The following is a 19,361-nucleotide window of genomic DNA, read 5'->3' on the forward strand; positions in this document are numbered from 1 at the left end:
CAGATTTACTAGACTTTCTCATTTAAGTCTCAAAATCCAGATTTTTTTGTAGAAATGTTGTTTGTCTGTCATACAATAGGACCTGGACCTGTACAGTTACCCATTGAGAATGCCTTTTGATACTTCTCACTATCAAGGATGAACTCTGTGCATGCCTCTTGTGGTCTTCACCTTACTGAATTACGGAGACATCACTGGAAACATCAGAATTATTTACCTTATGATTAAGGCTTCCTGTTTTTCGTTTTTACCTAGGTTTACAGATAAATACAGACAGAAAACCGTTATTTTCTTGTCTGTATTTATTTTTAAATGTGGATAAAAACGGAAATTGGGTGCTTTTTGAGTGATTATAAATACACTTTGCCATGAGTGCCACGCCAATAACTGTGTGGATTGATAGGTAAGGGGTTTAAAAAAATGAATGTTAGTAAAGAGGCTTAAACAGCAGTAGATATGCACAAGGTTGATACTGAAATGTACATATTTTCATGTAAGTACATTGATTTATCTTCTGTGGGTGTTCAAATCACTGAAACCTAGCAGGCATTCAAGCATGACTGTATATTTATTGGTTAAATAAATGTGGAAATATACCAGTTTCAGCTTTATATTTTTCACAAAACTAATAAATATGGATAAATACAGATAGGTTGACAAAAAATAAATATGTATAAATACAGATGGAAATGTCAAAAAATAAATACCATAAAACCGGGAGCCCAACTGATAATCTCTCATCGCGTTTTGTGGTTTTTCAAATATTACTGTACTATCATGCTTTGTCTTCTCCTACTGACAGTTACATCAAAGGTGTTACAACTTCTCTCTTGTTCTAATCAAGAGTGTCGAGTTTTCTCTGCTTGACTTATATTGGGTTGGTCCCCCGCGCACGCTTATTGCGGAGAACGATGCTAATTAGGTGATTTTTTGGTGTCAACCTATGGGTTACTTTGGTGCCTGTGGGCCCGATTCACACAACTAACTTAAGACAAAATCCTAAACGTACTACTTTTGGTATTCACAGAAGGCATTTAGTAGTAGTAAAGTTAGGATTTTGTCTTAAGTCGGTCTTAAGTCTGTCTTAAGTCTGTCCTAAGTTTATCTTAAGTCCATCTTAAGTTTGTCTTAAGTCTGTCTTAGGTCTGTCTTAAGCCTGTCTTAAGTCTGTCTTAAGTCTGTCCTACTACTTTTGGTATTCACAGAAGGCATTTAGTAGTAGTAAAGTTAGGATTTTGTCTTAAGTTTGATTTAAGACAGATTTAAGACAGTCTTAAGACAGTCTTAAGACATACTTAAGACAAACTTAAGACAAACTTAGGACAGACTTAAGACAGACTTAAGACAGACTTAAGACAAACTTAGGACAGACTTAGGACAGACTTAAGACAGACTTAAGACAGACTTAAGACAAAATACTAACTTTACTACTACTAAATGCTTTCTGTGAATACCAAAAGTAGTAAGTTTAGGATTTTGTCTTAAGTTAGTTCTGTGAATTGGGCCCTTTATTTTTATGCTTTGTCGCTTTGTAGTGTGTTTTTACAAACATTATTGAATGAAGATAGTTTTTTTAACTTTGGCTTCTTTCCATATATATTTGATAAACTTTACATTGTCAGAATATTATTTAGAGGTCAGTATATGGGATTTTGTCCGTACTTAACACTATGTGCAATACCACGCCACTACGGCGACCGTTCTATGTCACTTTCTTGAGTGGAGACATGCGCCGTAGTTTATGTTCTGCCTTTTAAATCTCAACCGGACGGAGTTACGCGCATACATGGCATTTCTACAGCTGAAGTTAGCGTAGAAGAGTTAATTACATTCTCTGTATCTTTGATACATATTTTGGAAATTTGATTTTCATTGTGTGCGCTACCATCTCATCTCACTTTATTTTGCTGAAACTGTACTGATATGCCTTGTATATTCTCTTGTACCTCGCTCAAATTAACACACAAACAATATGTGCCTGTTGGCTGTGTGTTGCCAATCTTTTCGTGATTACCCGCTTTGACCAATATGATCTACTCCGCTATTCAATCCTGTCCTTTCTAATTGTACATTTGGTAGGCTGAAGGAGAGCCTTTATATGCTTCAGAGATCATATGTTTAATGCAGCATCATATGGTGCACGGCACAATGTCTAAGATGTGCCCCCATTACTGCGTGTGCACTTTGTGCATACGTGGGGACGTTTTAATAGTTTCTAATGCCTTTCGATGCACGCTCTTTTGTTTTATTTAATGTAAGATATCAGGAGACCCTTCCTGTCGGCCAGAATGCAGATGGTATTCTAAGGTCCCCCTGAATTGTGATATTTGTAGGCGTGCCTTGCCACAAAGGTAGCGACTGAAATTCGAACTGTGGCGATTAACACTGACTGACTTTTTAGTGATTTTAGTGTTATAGGCTCTCCTCTGCTATTCTTAAAAGGGTAATCACACGGCTGATTCCCTTATCCTTGTTAGTTTTGTTCCCCGCGGACTTATCAAGGTCAAACCTGTTCTGGGGGGGGGGGCTGCCCTCCCTCTGCGTGGCGCGCTAATTGCTGGGGTGCACGCAGCGGTGAAATAATGCACCAATTCTTGTGCGTGGTAGTATGCGGACTGCCTGCGGCAGCTCCACCTTCTTTATTTATCTAGATGTGCTCACGCCAGCTGGCGTGAGCGCAGGGGCGGGACTGCAGAACACGCACCAGCGGGGAAAAGCTGGTGCGCCAACTGTTGCATTCCATCTCATCTCAGTCCTTGACAGGAGTATGAAAAGTCTCATTGTTCACCTACTTGGCAGGCAAAGTCTCTCAGGCGGGTGCTTGGTGGTGGATTTGCTCTCAGCGCATACCTGGTAGCCCCTCTGTTGATTGGGGGGTGTGGACCAGGGTGCCGGGGGTGGGGACCAGGTCTAGGTTGGTCTCGGTGACTCCTGGACTCCCCAGCGCAGGGAGTCCATCGGATTGTCGATCATCGGCCCTCAGGGGCTCGCTCTGACGATCTTTAGTCTTCTACGTGTGGTTCTCGATGCTGGGGAGAGTGACAGGTTGGTCTACCTGTTTGAACCAGGAGATGTTGCGGGTCACCCTTTCTCTGGCTTTCTCGACGGTCACCATTGTTCCTTGCCTGCCGATCACTGTCCAGTGTCCTTGTTCATAGCGAGTATGGAATTTGCCTCCTGGTCTGGCCTGGTTGTTACGGTTCTCTCTTCTTCTGAGTGCCCCTTCGTCAAATTGAGGGGGGGACCAGCCGGGGGCAACGGGGATACCATCTCGGCGGGTGCCAGAGAACATGAACCCCCAGGGGGCTTGGCGTGTTGAACAGTGTGCGTGCTCTGATATTCTCATTGAAACTTCTGGAGTTCTTGTTCGGGGTCACTCTGTTCCGCCACGGCAATGCAAATGGACTTGTTTATCGTTCGCTTGAAACGCTCGATCTCCCCGTTGCATGGGGCCATTGGGGGGTGATGCGCCGGTGCTGGATGTCATGGTGGTGCATGAATTCACGAAATTCGTGTCCTTGGAATGGGGGTCTGTTGTCGCTGCGAAGTTCTTTCTAACATCCGAACATTCCAAATATTTTCTCCAGAGCTGGGCCGACATGCAGGAACGCAGTTGAGGTTACCACTTCTACTATCTGGTATTTGGAGTAACTGTCAATGAGGGCCAACGTGACTCGCTTATCCGGAAAACTCCCGAAATCTACACTCACTTTCTCCCAGGGGCTCTGACCATGTTCTTCTGTGTGGACAGATGCTGGTCCCTCGGGTCCGCTTGTGATCCGGCATGACGGGCACTTGCAGACTAGTTCCTCTATCTAGGCATCCATCTCTGGGAAGCAGACCTTCTCTCTCATGCAGGCTTTCATCCTTTCCATTCCCTGGTGTCCTTCTTGGGCTAGTTGTGTTGCCCGCAGTTGCTGGGATGCTGGGATGACAATGCGGTTCCCTCTTAGGAGTGGTCCAATTTGGGTGAGGTTCAGCTCATTTCTTACCCGCCACATGTGCACCAGACTTTCATTTTCTGGGCTTGACCACATGTTTGCTGACTGAAGGAACTGTCGCCACAGCCCTCCTTGGATAGTGTCTTGGACTTTGACCATCACAGGGTCTTCTTTGGCCGCGGTGGTTATTTCTTCAATCGTCAGCGCTCGGGGGCACGTCAGGGATGCTAGCATGTCCAGGTGTGCTTCTGTGTTGTCACCGTGTTGCTCTTCCCTCTCCTCCTTAGTCATGTCCGGGTGCCTTGATAGGAAGTCAAAACACACAAGATGATGGACGGAATGTTGCACAATGGCAAAACATTCACCCCCAGTCACAGATCTGGGTTTAATCCATTGTTATTTTGCTCCCAAGCCACCCGAGCTCAGACATGGCCATATGCAAATCAGTCTTGACTCTGTGCCTCATGGGAACAGTCCAGACCGAACTGCCAAGCCATGTCTTCCCTGGACCGGAATCAAGCATTCTAGGACCGGTTTCTGGCTATCAGCTGTCATCAGCCAGGATAGCTTGACTCCAGTGGCGTAGTGAGCACGGGAAACACGTCTGGGCATCCCCTTCCCACATAGGGTGAACAGCAAAACCCAGAGTGGGACGGGTATGCCCAGACGTGAGTCCCGTGCTCTGCACACCACTGGAGTTAAGCTATCCTGGCTGATGACGGCTGATAGCCAGAAACTGGTCCTAGGATGCTTGATTCCGGTCCATAGAAGACATGGCTTGGCAGTTCGGGCTGGACTGTTCCCACGAGGCACAGGGTCCAGGCTGATTTGCATATGGCCATGCCTGAACTGGGGTGGTGTGGTGAGCAAAAAAACGATGGATTTAGGCCCAGATTTCTGTACTGGGGTGAATGTATGACATTGTTCTGCTTTCTGTCCATCAACTGTTGTTTTTGCATTTGATAGGAAGTCGGCTGGGTTCTTGGCACCAGGCCGGTAGATCACATCCATGTCATAGTGTTGGAGCCCGATGGCCCACCTCTCAGAGAGTGGTGGAGGGTGGGGATCCGATCCTTTGAAAAGCGGCTCTAGGGGTTGGTGGTTTGTGACAACGGTGAATGGATGTCCGCCGATGTACAGGTGAAAGTGTCGCAGCCTCATCAGATTCCCAAGGCTTCCCTTTCAATCTGCGAGTATTGTTTCTCTGTTGGCGTGAGCGCTTTGATTGCATAGGCTAGGGCTGCCCATCTCCCCGGTTCTTGCTCCTGTGTAAGGACCGCTTCTAGGCCCACGGGACTGGCATCTACTAGTATCTCAGTTCTCTTCGCAGGGTCAAAATACACCAGCGTGGTGTGCTCGAGGAGCGCTTTGTTGACTGCATGAAATGATGTTTCTTCAGCCGTACCCCATTTCCACATGGCGTCAGCTCGGGTGAGGCTTTGGAGAGGTTCTGCAAGGGTGGCTAGGTCAGGGATGAAACGGCCGCAGTACGGGCCATTCCCAAGAAGCTACAGACTTCCGTGACTGTGAGTGGTGCGGCCGCTGTCTTGATAGCTTGGGATTTCCGTGGGTCGACTTGTATACCTTCTTGCATGAACGTGTATCCGAAGAATTCAATCATCTGTTGGAACAGCAGGCACTTGTGTAGGGTGACCATGTGTTCTGACAGTCGCTTCAGCGTCACTCTCACATGTTGGTAGTGCTCTTCCACCTTCTTCGAGTGAATGAGGATGTCGTCACTCACTTTTAAGACACCAGGGTGCCCGACTAAGATTTCTTTTACGGCATTTTGGAAGATCTCCACGGCAGATGATATGCCGAAATTCAGTCTTTTATACCTCCAGAGGCCTAGGTGGGTACTGAACGTGGTTATGTACCGGCTGTCTTTGGCAAGTGTCAGTTGATGATATCGAGTGTTCAAATCTAGTTTCAAGTACCATCTGTTCTCTTTTCTTGATCCCAGATTGAGATGTCAGCAAGACCTGTGAGAGCTGGCGGACCATCCGTCTCATCGATTTAGGCCTGTTCCCTTCTTTACGATGCGTCTTTCTCCTGCACGACTGTGAGGGGTGTTCTTCTTACCCACATTATCCGCAGCGGTTCTTTGGGGTCTGTGGCTGACGATCTTGTGGCCTGTGGGTCCTGTCTTTTGTCCTAACTGCGTCCACCTTTTCCGACTTTACAGTGACGCTCTTTTCTGGCCCTCTCATCAGAGCTGCGTCCATCTCTTCTGCATGCACCTCCAACAGGTCATGGGACCACGCTAACACCAGGATATCATTCATCAATATGTTCGGCTACCTTAATATGAGACCACGTAGGGTCTTGCTGCATATCCCAAGGATCAACTGGGCTCTGATTTCTTCTGTGGCTCGGTCGCCCCCGCGGTGCATTGCGGCTAGTTCCCTTAGCCGTGCGTGAACAGCGTCAACGGACTCGCATTCCCGTTGCTTTGCTTGTCTTAGTTTAAAGTGCTCAAAGTCAGGGTTCATTTGGTGATCAAAATGGGCATTCAGGGCCGTGACTGCCGCGGCAAAATCGTCTGGGGGGGCCCGTGTCTGGTAAATGCTTGAACAGGAGGTAGATCTCTTCTCCTCCATCCTTTTCCCGCGTCGCAATTAAATAGTTCTCTAGGCAGCCAAGCCATGTCTGCCACAGTGGCGTGGCCGTTGAGGTGTCCACTGACTCACCGAAAGGAGGCAGAACGCCAGAGGGAGGGTGATGCGGTACTGCCGGCACCAGGGCTTGGGCGGCATTGTCTTGATCCCCCATCTTGCATGGTGTGGCGCAGGTTGGCGGCCAAGCAAAAATGCCTGCTGCTGGCGGGCGGTCCTCAGGCATGGGAGGTGGCGCAACTACACTCAGCACTGTGCAGGCCTGCGTGTTTTTAAATGTGGAGTACTCACTCAGGCTGGGGATTGGTACCAGGGTGTCTCTGTGGCACTTCTTGGGGCCTGTGTGCTCCACTCTTCTCTTGCACGTGGCACCAGCGGCCCACCGGGCGAATGTGGCGGTGAGCAGTGAGGGATGTTTCCTCTGCTGCCAGGAAACTGCTTCCACAGGATTGGGGCCACGCCAGGTGACTACGTGCTATATAAGTTACAATTAACATAACATAACTACAGTTGACTCGATTTATTCTCTATCAACAGCCTATCACTTGAAACTATTTGGACTTCCAATGACTGAACTTTTGTGTGCATGATTTTCCTTTGGATAGTTAGAAGTGTGGGTCGAACAGTTGATGTCAACAGTCAATAGAGTTCCTTCTCGAAGAAGCTCACCTTCTAGTTGATTGGACCTGTAGCCTTGGTCAAAGAGGTGGTTTTACCACAGGGTTTATATGTATATGTTTGCTGCTTAAGCTGATTATTAAACTAACCCTGGATGGATAACCCCGCTCCGCCAGTTGTACGGCTTGCGTGAGCTTGCTTTGGTATCGGGCAGTCCAGTTTTGTTCCATATTAGGCTGACAAAGATTGCATGATTGACGTGGAAGAGCTTCCCTAGTAGGCTGTCTGACTCAGAGAGACTGGTTGCCCTGGAAATAATATTGGAGGGGAGAGACTGGTTTTGACCCTATATAAAGCTTTAATTGACAAAAAAGAATTAACACATTTGGTCGTTTGAGAAGGATAGGATTGCATCATTGAAAGCAGTTAACAGACCATGAATGTAGTAAAATACTGTGTTATACTAAAAAAACAACTAGCCATGTGAGACTTCCCTAGACAGAGTTTAAACTCCGAGTCCTACATAAGGTGTATCTTGCACCAGCTTTGTGGTAAAAAAATGTACACAACGTGCTCTGGGAATTGTCCCAGACGGAAGCATAGTCAAGCTGTCCTGCTTCATATAATGTGGATTTGCCTGACCATGCAGGTGTACTAGAAAATGTTGCGCACAACCTGAGAGAAGTGCTTCGGCCCATGGTCACAAACACTCACGAGTAAACATTGCTTGTTGGGCACTCACCATGTGCATAGTCAGGGAAACAGTTGGTTTAAAATTACAGCTTCTGCCTTACTGTTTGCTGAGAGGTCCCGCTGTGGAAGAAAGACGTGTGAAATGTGTGGTGACTGAAGTGGTAACTCAAGAGATACGCATGAGTGCAATAAATTGTTGGATAACATAAGAGACTGGTGAGATATGTTGACTAGGTCAGCTGTGGAAGATGAGGACGCTACCCTGTCGCAATGACTGGCCAATTGTGATTTCGAATGGTGTAAAGCAGGCCCACTATACCTGCACTGGACTGTATATTGTTTCATACGTTTCCGACGTAATTTGCTGTGTACTCACCCAACTGTTGATTCAGTGAACCGCATTGCAGTGGTCCGGGCAAAGGAGTGAAATCAGAAAGGATGAGCAAGTAGTCTCTGTAAGTATCTCCGAATATCAAACAGTACCAGTAACTAACGGGTTTAGCTTGTTCAATTTATTGTTTTTGAGTGGCAGCGTTGAGCCTGATTATTTAAAGTGCAAATTGTGCCGAGTGGCCAGCCCCTTTTCCCCTAAAGTGGACCTTAAAGACCGAGACAGGTATGAAGCTCTTAGAAAAAATGCCCTTTGTGGGTGAAGACACCATTGAAGGGCTATAGATATGGGGCTGAGGATCTTGTGTGAAGCCAAGGAATGCCTTGCAGTAACTTGACCTGATTTGCCTGATCCTACAGTGCCCCCCCATCCGAAATGGCGATCCCTCACATGAACAGGAATAAATGGACCTAAGCCAAAGCACAATGGGCACCATCCAGAGCAGGTCAGACTTGGCTGTGCGGAGGCTGCAGGCACCGCTCCTGCAATCCAGTAGTGAAGGCTGGCACTGGATTTTAAAGTCTCCATGGATGGGGGAGCAGTTCCTAGCTCGTACAGGGTGATCTAGCATCAGAGAGGAAGGATTTAGGAGTAGGAGGCCTGGCTTTTGAAAGCCTCCCTTCCTGTGATAACACCTATGGGCTCTGTACGGAGCCGAAAGATGTCTCACAGGTTGCTTGCACCAATGTACCAGACCATTGACGGCCCTGGATCCAAAGTTCCTTTCATGAACAGCAGTTGGCCTCGGTCCATGGCCTTTTGCAGGTCAGGTGGGAAGGTGCAGGGGATGTTCGAGCACCCCTGCAGAGAGGATAGGCGCTTGAAGTAGCTTTGAGTTTGGTGCTGGAGGTGAATAAACAATAAAGATGCCTTTAAATTTTAGGGCTTATTTACAAGACCCTTGCGCCACAGGTGCATCACTTGTAATACGGGAAAAAGTGACTCACCAGCGGCGCAAGGGGCTTGTAAAAGAAGCGGCTATGTCCTCTTACAAATTGCTCCTTAGGTTTTTTAGCATGGAGATTGATGTTCACTTTTCCTTCTCTGACTGCAGTTGTTTAGGATGTTGTAACGTGAATTATGAACTATGCCAACTTTGTCTGGAGTGTTAACAAAATTAAAATACTTGTGAATGAACTACAGATATTTCAAAATATAGCAGGCCTTGAGAGAGCCCAAATGAAGCGATTTGTTTTGTAATTCTGATGTGTAATTGATACAAAGGGTTTAATATGGCCAGAACGAATCAAGAAACATTTCTCGGTGATGTGCTATTTATAAATACTTGCTGAAACAGCACACATCGTTTGAGACCTTTATACTTGTATCTGTAAGACAACATATCTGTACAAATGTGGTACCCATTTTAATGGAAAATGTGCTGTCTGTACAGGGCCGGACTGGGAACCACAACCGGCCCTGGCAAAGTGCTCGGACGTTGAAGGGGCGCAAAGACAATATGTCGACCGTACGAAAGACTTTAAACGTGCAGATCAACATTTTGTAGCTTTTGATTTGAACATCACAAGATACTTCCTGCAATTGCAGATGGATACTATAATGCAGAGGCCCTTGTCACTGGAAAGCAAGGGTACAATTTCATTGGAAGGTTTTGTTGCAGCGACAAGCTTCGTGTCCCACCTTCCTGGGTTAACACTGGCCAGTAATCTGTTTATATACATATATATGTTATGAATGATCTCATGTTGGAGAAGAATATGTTACTTTCCTTCCAACCACGATTCCCTAACATTGATGTCTTTCATACATACAAACCACCCACTATCCCACACTCTACTCAGCTTGCTTAGACTCCAAAGTAGACTCTTGAGGTACAAGCCTCACCAGTTTATGAGTGCTTTCTGAAGAGGCCCAGAACCTCTCTTAAGTAGCTTCAAACGACATTGAGCAATACATATATAGATAGTACTCCTGTTGGGATAATACAATATAATTCAGTATGCAAACGAGGTACTACCGTAATAAGGTTCTAACAATAGTCAAATGCACAGAGGATTCTGTTCAGGATTATAGGGTACTATTAAAAGCTGTGTGTTTGAAAAGATAGCAATACGAGATAAATGTGTATCAAGTAAGTACTCTTTTTTTTATGACGTCTATGTTAATAAAAAACACTTTATTCTTTGTCAAAATCAATGTACAGGATGCTTTCTATGTACATTGTTAGAATTTTACTGATGCAGCAAGTGTACAAACATTTGTATGTTGGCTCCATGGCCTTTGACACACTTTGTTGTGCATTGGCACTCACCATGCCTTTTATTTAAATGTAATATAGTTGTGAATTGTGCTAATACGTGATGACATGTATTATTGGCCCTGAGAGTACGTTCTTCCTCATGGAAATGTGATTTGCCAGGCACTGTGAACCCCACAAAATGTGGATGCCCATTTGCATTGAAGATGGCAGCGTGCCAGCTACTTCTAGAGATCACCACCTTCTTAAGAGAGACGTTTCCCTGCATGCCCAGACCCCGGACAGAGCCTCTGGTGGTGAGTACCAGCGATTTCTTTTCTAAGCCTTTTTCAGACTGTCTGTACGATCACCTTCCCATGTGGTACGCACATCATGATTTCGTTGTATGCACGTAATGGTTTCTTTACATCAGAAGTCAAAACTCTTATTTATACCTGTTTAGATCATTACTGATTGATGCCTTTGCCAGATATTTCCAGGTGAGTCAGGTACATCGAAAAGTGTATACAATTTTAGTTCCAAGTTCAAATCCCAAATATTTCAAATGATTACCAGGAAACTCGGTCAAAGAGGTTATCTCCTGAAGAAAAGTTGAGTTTATTCATAAACATCTTCTAGCCTCGTCTCCAAGTACCAGAATATGCCCATAAAAATCAACGTAGTTAGAATGAAGTCAAAACAGCCACGCAACAATTTAATAAATCCAGCATATTTGTTCTTTGACTCAACTTCCCCCATGAAATTACAGCACACCATTTGGAAATTAATGAATATTGTGTAATTGTACGGCAGTTCTTGCCACTGCACTAGATTATACACAATATAATTCCAGCATTAAAGGTTATATTTATATTTTCTAAAGATGCTTTTTGTTCCTATATTTGCTACTTTTGTGGTTTTTCTAAGGTATAGAACATTGCAAAGACTAAAACATGCAACCTGTAAAAGAAACTGGCTGGGATCATTTGAAGTTCAGGGTTAGTGTTTTTTTGTGCTTGTTATGGCCTACACGAGACGAGTAACTAATGTGACCCTACACACCCACGCTTTTAGTAAAGGCCACATCCTTTCCCTAATAGCGCATCCTGATGGCCATTCATTAAGACTAGGGACATGACTGTTAGGCATTAAGGGCCTTATTTATGAAGGCCTTGCGCCGCCGGTGCGTCACTTTTAACATGGGAAAAAGTGACGCATCGGTGGCGCAAGGCTTTCATAAATAAGGACTTAAGTGTGGCTGTTGGACAAGTTTTGTTTTATAGTGCCCACTGCTGCACAGCTAAAGGCCACTTCCAATGTAAAGAAAGCAGATATTGTGAGCTCTCTAAGAAAAGTAACAGTGGTTCAACTGCATCATTCATTTTTATTTCTATTGGTTTTCGTAGTAAACAGTACAGGTCAATAATGCCATTCGTTACCAATAAGGTAATTCGTTATAAAGGCAACATGCTATACATATAGGGCCAGAAACACTGTTCTGTTGGGACTTCTGGGGTGCATATTCTCAGGTTCACCCGCACTAATCACTGTTTCAATTGATGGGGGGATGCTGATCTCTCCTCCATATAGGTTCCATTTACCCCACTTCTTATCCCATTTTTTGGACATCCTCTGTTTTTAAACACTTCCTTTTCAGCAATCATATGTTTATCCATATCTTTTGCCCATCCCTTCAAGGCCGGTACTTCTCCAGCCACCCCAAGGCATCGCAATACTACGCTTGAGCATTGTGAACCCCAAAGTGACCCATTGTTGTTCTGCTGTGGTGAGATCTGTGGCGTCCCATATATTGAGGAGTCCCAACTTAGGTGTTAGTTGGATATCCTTACCAATTACATTTTGTCAATGTTGTGTGGCTTTTCCTCAGAGTGGTGTTATCTTAGGACAACTCCATAGCACATGATAGAATGTGGCCTCTTCCATGCAGTGTCTGAGGCAACTTGGTACTTCTCTACACCCTATTTTAGTAAGGGTAGCCCCAGTTAAGTATGTTCTATGCAGTATCTTGAGCTGAATGAGGCGGAATTTGAGTGGGATAGCAGCCTCCCAGGGGGACATTAACGCGGTTTCCCACTCCTTGTCCTCAAGTGGCCTAAGCTCTACTTGCCATTTTTCTCGAAGTCGTTGGAGTGGATCCGGTACGCTGTTGCAAAGTTTTTGTATGTCATAGATATGGCTTTTTTATTCATAGGTTCAGATATTAGTCTGTCTTCTAGCAGAGATGTCTCCGATATCTCAACCTGTGTAGGGGATGGTTGTAATCAGAGCATGGCGGATTTGCATGTTTTGAAATACTCTGGTCTAGATCTATTCTTTTTGTCATTCTGAGGGCTGTAGAATTTTCCCTTTTTTACATAAGTCACCAACGGTGGCGATACCAATCGTGTCCCATTTGTCAAATCCCGGCTGTGCACCCAATGCCCCAAATCTCTTGGGTTCTTATACTCTGCCAGCCAAGTTTTTTACTGGCCTGATTCCAGATGTTGATGGTTAGGGTGGTAGGGCGGATGTATATCGGCCTTTTTTGGGGTTTGAGTATAGGGCCCCGTTGTATCCTTCCTTCCCCATTTGGTGTCTATCCAACTAGTATGCAGGTTCTGTCTGGGGGTGGTACACCCAGTGGGTGAAAAACACCAGCTGTGTCGCCCAATAGTAAAGTCAGATGTCGGGAACTGCAATACCACCGTCATACCAACTTCTAGCAAAGTTTTGTGAGACAATGCAGGTTGTTTTGCCATCCCATAACAAAGTCCTAATTTCACTTTCTATACTTTTGAAGTATGGCTCGGTAACCGTTTTGGGGCTGTGTTGTGGGATGTATAGGAAAAATCGGTAATGCCAGCATTTTAAAAAGGGCTGCACATCCCAGTAATGAGGAGAGGCAGTTTCCTCCAGTGCTGCACGTCGTTTTTCAATCTGTATAGTGGAGTCTCAAGGTGTTTGGTGTAGAAAAAGATCTGGGTCTGGGGTTATAAAGGCACGAGATATCGGAAGCCCTCAACCGCAATTGTAGCAGCGCAGTTCAGTGGCAGATTTGGGTTAGACCCATAGAGTGTGAAGCTCACTGAATTGGACAAATTGATAGTGTAGCCTGAGTATTTGCCAAAGTTTGTGAAAATGTGAAGGATTCTGTTTAATGATTTTGCTGGTGACACGAGGTATAATAAAATGTCATATAAGGCATATAAGGATTTTCTGTCCTCTTTTTCCTTAGCAGATTTCAGCCCCCCTGGCAATCTATCGCATCTAACCCAGGTTGCAAGTGGTTCAAGCCTCAGGGAAAAAATATGTGGTGATAGGGAGCTCCCTGTCTAGTGACCCTCTTCAGCGAAAACGTCCTCGATGTGTGGTTGTTTACGTTAACTTGAACTTTAAGGTCTGTGTAAAGGAGCTTAACCCACTTGAGGAACTTCGGGCCAAAGCCAATTTGGAGCAGAACCTTGAAGAGATATGTTAAGATGTGTATATGTTGAATGCCATTTTGACATCTAGAGAGAGTATTACCGCATGTTCTGCAATTACATGTTTCCTACCCAGGATGTTGTGCTATCGACAGATGTTTAAAGCCGTGTTGCAGCTGGGGATAAAACCGGATTTGTATTAGTTTGGTGATAATGGATGTGAGAAGTTGGCCTGATATGTGATGTCCACTATTCTAGTGGGCACCCTGTATCAGTCCAAACAACCCTTATGGTGATGGTTGTAAAGTCAACCTTATAGACAAGCTATCCTAGTGGTAGCATGGACAAAAGCAGTCTTAGGCTAAACATAAATATAGGTATTTATTTCTAAATCAATCCGCTGAACTCTTTATGAGGGCAGAGGCACAAGCGCATGACAAGTAACGCAATATAACATACAATAAGTTGCACAAATATGGATATGCCCTGGTGGCCCGCTAAACGATATACTAAATAGTGGTATAAGAACCACGTCACGAACAGTTGAAAGGCCTAGGGCCTTGGGAATCGCTGGGGCTACACTGGACTAACAGTAGTTAGGAAGCAGGAGGCTCACGGGATGCGGGTGCAGAGTCTAAATGCACACGTGTGCACACATAGAAGTCAATGGGTGCGTAAAGTTAGAAAGTTAAAGGTTTAGGAGTCTTCCGACTGGACTAGAAGCTAACCACTTGAAACTAGGACACTAGGAGAGTTAATCTTCACAGGAGCACAGCAGTACTCGCGTTACCTCACCCTCAGGAAGCGGGTGCATAGGTTCCAAAGTGTGTCGGGTTTCGTTGTGGAGTTCTATGGAGGCTTGGAGAAAAGATGCTGCAGGCGACCAGGAGAGAAGAGTCCGGTTGGATCCAAGGGCGGATCGAGGATGAGGAGTACCTGAAAGCAGAGGGGACAGAGTCTGGGTCACTAGCCAGTGACCAGCATGGGACCAGGAAGGAACCAGGCGATGTCGGGAAGCAATCAGGCGATGTCGTGAAGCTTGTCTCTGCTGCCACGTGGACCAGGAGGTGTCGACGACAACCAGGAGCTGGGCACGGACTGGCCCACAAAGGCTCACGCTATCGGCGGTGTCGGCTTCCGGATTGGAGTCAACAAGCCTTGGCAAAGGCAACCCACACAGGATTCGAAGAGGGCTTCTTACTCAGGCCAGCAAGGACTGAGGGGCTTCTCCTTCGCAGGGAAGCAAGGGCCAGTCTGGTGCAACCAGACCAGCAGTGAAGATTTCGGGTTTCGTTGTCACAGAGGCCACTAGCCAACGGGCAAGTGACCGGACAGATACATTGAGCAGGAAAATGCAGAAGGGCCCCACGCAGAACTTGTGGAGTGTGGAGGGCTGATCTTCGGTGCAGTTGGTGCTCGGGGCTGGGGCTTCTCAATCCCCAATGCAAAACTTCGAGGGTGCTTCAGAAGTTGCACGGAAAGCAATTCGCTGGCTTTCCAAGATGGCTGGTCCCACGTCTCTCATCGCCTCCATGGGTCTCAGCTTTGCTGTGGCTGTGGATCGGGCTGTTGGATGTCTGGAAGTCCGGGTCTTGTCAGGCTCTGTGTTCGGGCTCCGGCGGGAGCAACAACAAAGCAAACCGTTGAGCGCTTGATGGTGCCTGCTTGTGCAGGGTGGTCACTCCTTGACCACAAGGGAGATTCTTCAGTCTTCTACGTCGAGTAGGATGTCGAAGGTCCAGAGTTTCGTATCAGAGTTTCAGTCAGGATAAATCTAAAGTCTTGGGACTCAGCTCCTACTATATACCAAATCTAGGGGCTGGATTACCTGCAAGGTACCTGCAAGGTCCCTCCTATGGGTGGGACCCTGGAAGGGGGTGGTTACATCCCTTTCCCTTTGTCCAGTTCCAAGCCAGAGCTGGGGCTGGAGTGCCCCAGCACCGGTTTGAACTGGACTATGCATGGGACACCGTGTGTGCCCCAGGCAGTGTCTCATTTCATTCAGCCCTCCCTGCCCCAATACACTAAAGCCTGTCTGGGGTGGTGCTAGCACATCCCTGTGACAGGAAACCTATTGTCCAAGCCTCCCTCGCTGGAAGGACCTCCAGCAGCAGGAGGTCAGACTTGTGTCTGTGGCAGCAGCATCCATTTTGTGATGCTGAAGCTCTGGTTAACTTTAACCGGGATTAATGGAAGTAACATGTCTTCTCCCTCTAGAAGGGTGGAATACTACCACCGTCGCCAGGAGTGGCGAGGGGGTAGTATTCCAAAGCGTATGACACCTTACACAAGATGTTTTGATAAAGCCAAACCAAAGTTAGCATCTGACCGCGAGGTACATAATGCACTTAGGAGTATATGGTATGGCAATATCCTAGAACAGCTATAAGGACATGGTTCCGAAAGCTGCAGACAGGCTCAGCTCATGCTAGAGCACCATCTCACATAAAACCAAGCACTCTGCCTTCAGGATTGTTAAGGCCTGCCATAGGGGTGACTTATAGGTGTATGTGTGTCTTGATATAAGTTTAGACATAGGTATACTATATCTATGCAAGGGGTGATTACACGACCTTGCCCCAGCTGAGTGATCAGCCAGTTGTGTCAGTTTGGATGGCCAGCCATGGGTGGCAAAAGATATGCTGCAGCCCCTGGTAGGCCTTGGGTGCACCTATGCCCTGGGTACATATAGTACACTATACATGGACTCATAAGAGAGACCCAAATCCCAATTGGTGATGTACCTAAAGTACATGGTGTGAAATTTAGAAAGAGAACAGCAGGGCTGTGGGTCTGATTAGCAGGTCCACAGCCACACTAAGTCGAAAACCAGTGAAGCAAAAAGCAAAAAATGGGGTGACCATAGGAAAGCAGACCCTACTCTCCTACATAACCCCCCAAATGCAGGGACATTAGACTACCCTTGACCAGTTGTGTCTTCATGTTCTAAGTGGAAGTACCTGGAGAGACCATCTGCATTGCCATGGTCAGTCCCTGGTCTGTGCTCCACTGTAAAGTCCATCCCCTGTAGGGAAATGGACCACCTGAGCAGTTTGGGATTCTCATCTTTCATCTGATTTAGCCACAAGAGGGGCTTATGGTCTGTCTGAATTTTGAAGTGAGAGCCAAACAAGTATGGTCTCAACTTCTTCAGGGCCCAAACCACAGCAAAGGCCTCCCTCTCAATAGCTGACCAACGTTTCTCTCTAGGGGTCAGCCTTCTGCTAATAAAAGCAATGGGCTGGTCTTGACCATCTACATTAAGATGTGAAAGCACAGCTCCCACCCCCAACTCAGAAGCATCTGTTTGGACAATAAACTCTTTGGAGTAGTCAGGACTCTTTAAGATAGGTGCAGAGCACATGGCCTTCTTCAGGTCATCAAATGCCTTTTGACAGCTAACTGTCCATTGAACCTTTTTTGGCATCTTCTTAGAAGTCAAGTCATTAAGTGGTATCACAATGGACCCATAGTTCTTAACAAACTTTCTGTAGTAACTAGACAGGCCCAAGAAAGCTCTGACCTGTGTCTGGGTGGTTGGAGGAGCCCAGTCCTTGATGGTCTGGATCTTACTCTCCAGTGGTTGAACCTGACCTCCACCTACAAGGTGGCCCAGGTACACAACTATACTCTGCCCTATCTGGCTCTTTGTGGCCTTGATAGTTAGGCCTGCCTTCTGCAGGGCCTCCAAAACCTTCTTCAGGTGGATCAGGTGAACATCCCAGGTGGAGCTGAAGACAGCAATATCATCAAGATAAGCTGCACAAAAGTCATCCAACCCAGTGAGGACTTGGTTCACCAACCTTTGGAAAGTGGCAGGTGCATTCTTCAAGGCAAAGGGCATTACCACAAATTGATAATGACCTCCTGGGGTTGAGAAAGCAGTTTTGGCCTCGGCATCCTCAGCTAACCTGATTTGCCAATAGCCAGCTGTCAAATCAAATGTGCTCAGAAACTTGGCAGAAGCCAATCTATCAATGAGCTCATCTGCTCTTGGAATTGGGTGAGCATATGTCCTAGTGACAGCATTGAGACCTCTATAGTCCACACAGAACCTCATCTCTCTCTTACCATCTTGGGTGTGAGGTTTTGGTACAAGGACTACTGAGCTGGCCCTGGGGCTCTCTGATGGCTCAATTACTCCCAACTCAAGCATTTTCTGTACCTCAGTCTTTAAACAGTCCCTGACATGGTCAGGTTGCCTGTAGATCTTTACTCTTCATAGGCAGACTGTCACCAGTGTCCACCTCATGGGTGCACCAGTTAGTCTGACTAGGTGTCAATGAAAACATATGTCTAAAGGCCTGTAGAACTTGTCTGCAGTCCTGTTGCTGCTGGTCAGTGAGGCTGCCAGCTAATGCCACACCATCAACTGAACCATCATCAGGGTTCTGAGTCAACGGGTCTGGGAGAGGGTCACTCTCTTCCTCCTGTCCCTCATCTGTAGCCATGAGCAAGCCCATGCCTGCCCGGTCAACATATGCTTTGAGTCTGTTGACATGGAGCACCCTGTGGGGGCTCCTAGGGGTTCCAAGGTCCACCAAGTAGGTGACCTCTCCCTTTTTCTCAACAATGGTGTGGGGTCCAGACCATTTGTCCTGGAGTGCTGCTGGGGCCACTGGCTCCAACACCCACACATTCTGTCCTGGCTGTTACTCAGTCAGCACAGCCTTTTGGTCATGCCAAGCTTTTTGAAGTTCTTGGCTAGCCTCAAGGTTTTTAAAAGCCTTCTTCATATAATCAGCCATCCTGGAGTGGAGACCAAGTACATAGTCCACTACGTCTTGTTTAGGCTTTTTGAGAGGTAACTCCCATCCTTCCTTCACCAGACATAGGGGTCCCCTTACAGGATGCCCAAACAAAAGCTCAAAAGGGCTGTAGCCAACCCCCTTTTGTGGGACCTCTCTGTAAGCAAACAGAAGGCAGGGTAGAAGGATGTCCCATCTTCGCTTAAGCGTTTCAGGTAATCCCTTGATCATACTCTTAAGGGTCTTGTTGAATCTTTCAACAAGCCCATTGCACTGTGGATGGTAGGGTGTAGTGAATTTGTAATTAACACCACACTCTTTCCACATAGCAGTCAAGTACCCAGACATGAAGTTGGCACCTCTGTTTGAGACAACCTCCTTTGGAAAGCCCACTCTTGAGAAAACTCCCAGGAGGGCTCTTGCCACAACAGGTGCTGTTGTGGTCCTTAGGGGAATAGCTTCTGGATACCTGGTGGCATGATCCACTACCACCAGTATAAATCTGTACCCAGAGAATGTTTGAGGATCCATTGGTCCAACAATGTCAATCCCAACTCTTTCAAAGGGTACCCCCTCCACAGGTAGTGGTATGAGGGGGGCCTTTGTTGTGCCACCTGATTTGCCACTGGCTTGGCAGGTCACACAGGAGCGACAAAACTCCTTGGCATCTTCTGACATATGGGGCCAGTGAAAGTGAGGGACAAGCCTGTTCCAAGTCTTGTTCTGGCCTAGATGT

General features: G+C 46.4%; 1 protein-coding gene across 1 annotated transcript in view; it reads left to right on the forward strand.

Moving 5' to 3' along the window:
* The window catches only part of UNC80 (unc-80 subunit of NALCN channel complex), a 2,761,828-nt gene that overhangs the window by 1,107,177 nt on the left and 1,635,290 nt on the right, over positions 1–19,361 (forward strand). The window contains exon 24 of the mRNA XM_078680564.1: positions 10,639–10,772. Within this exon, the coding sequence (XP_078536690.1) occupies positions 10,639–10,772 (134 nt within the window). The remainder of the gene's footprint in view (positions 1–10,638; positions 10,773–19,361) is intronic.

Source organism: Lissotriton helveticus, chromosome 3_1, assembly GCF_964261635.1.
Source record: "Lissotriton helveticus chromosome 3_1, aLisHel1.1, whole genome shotgun sequence".
In the NCBI taxonomy this organism is placed as follows: domain Eukaryota; kingdom Metazoa; phylum Chordata; class Amphibia; order Caudata; family Salamandridae; genus Lissotriton; species Lissotriton helveticus.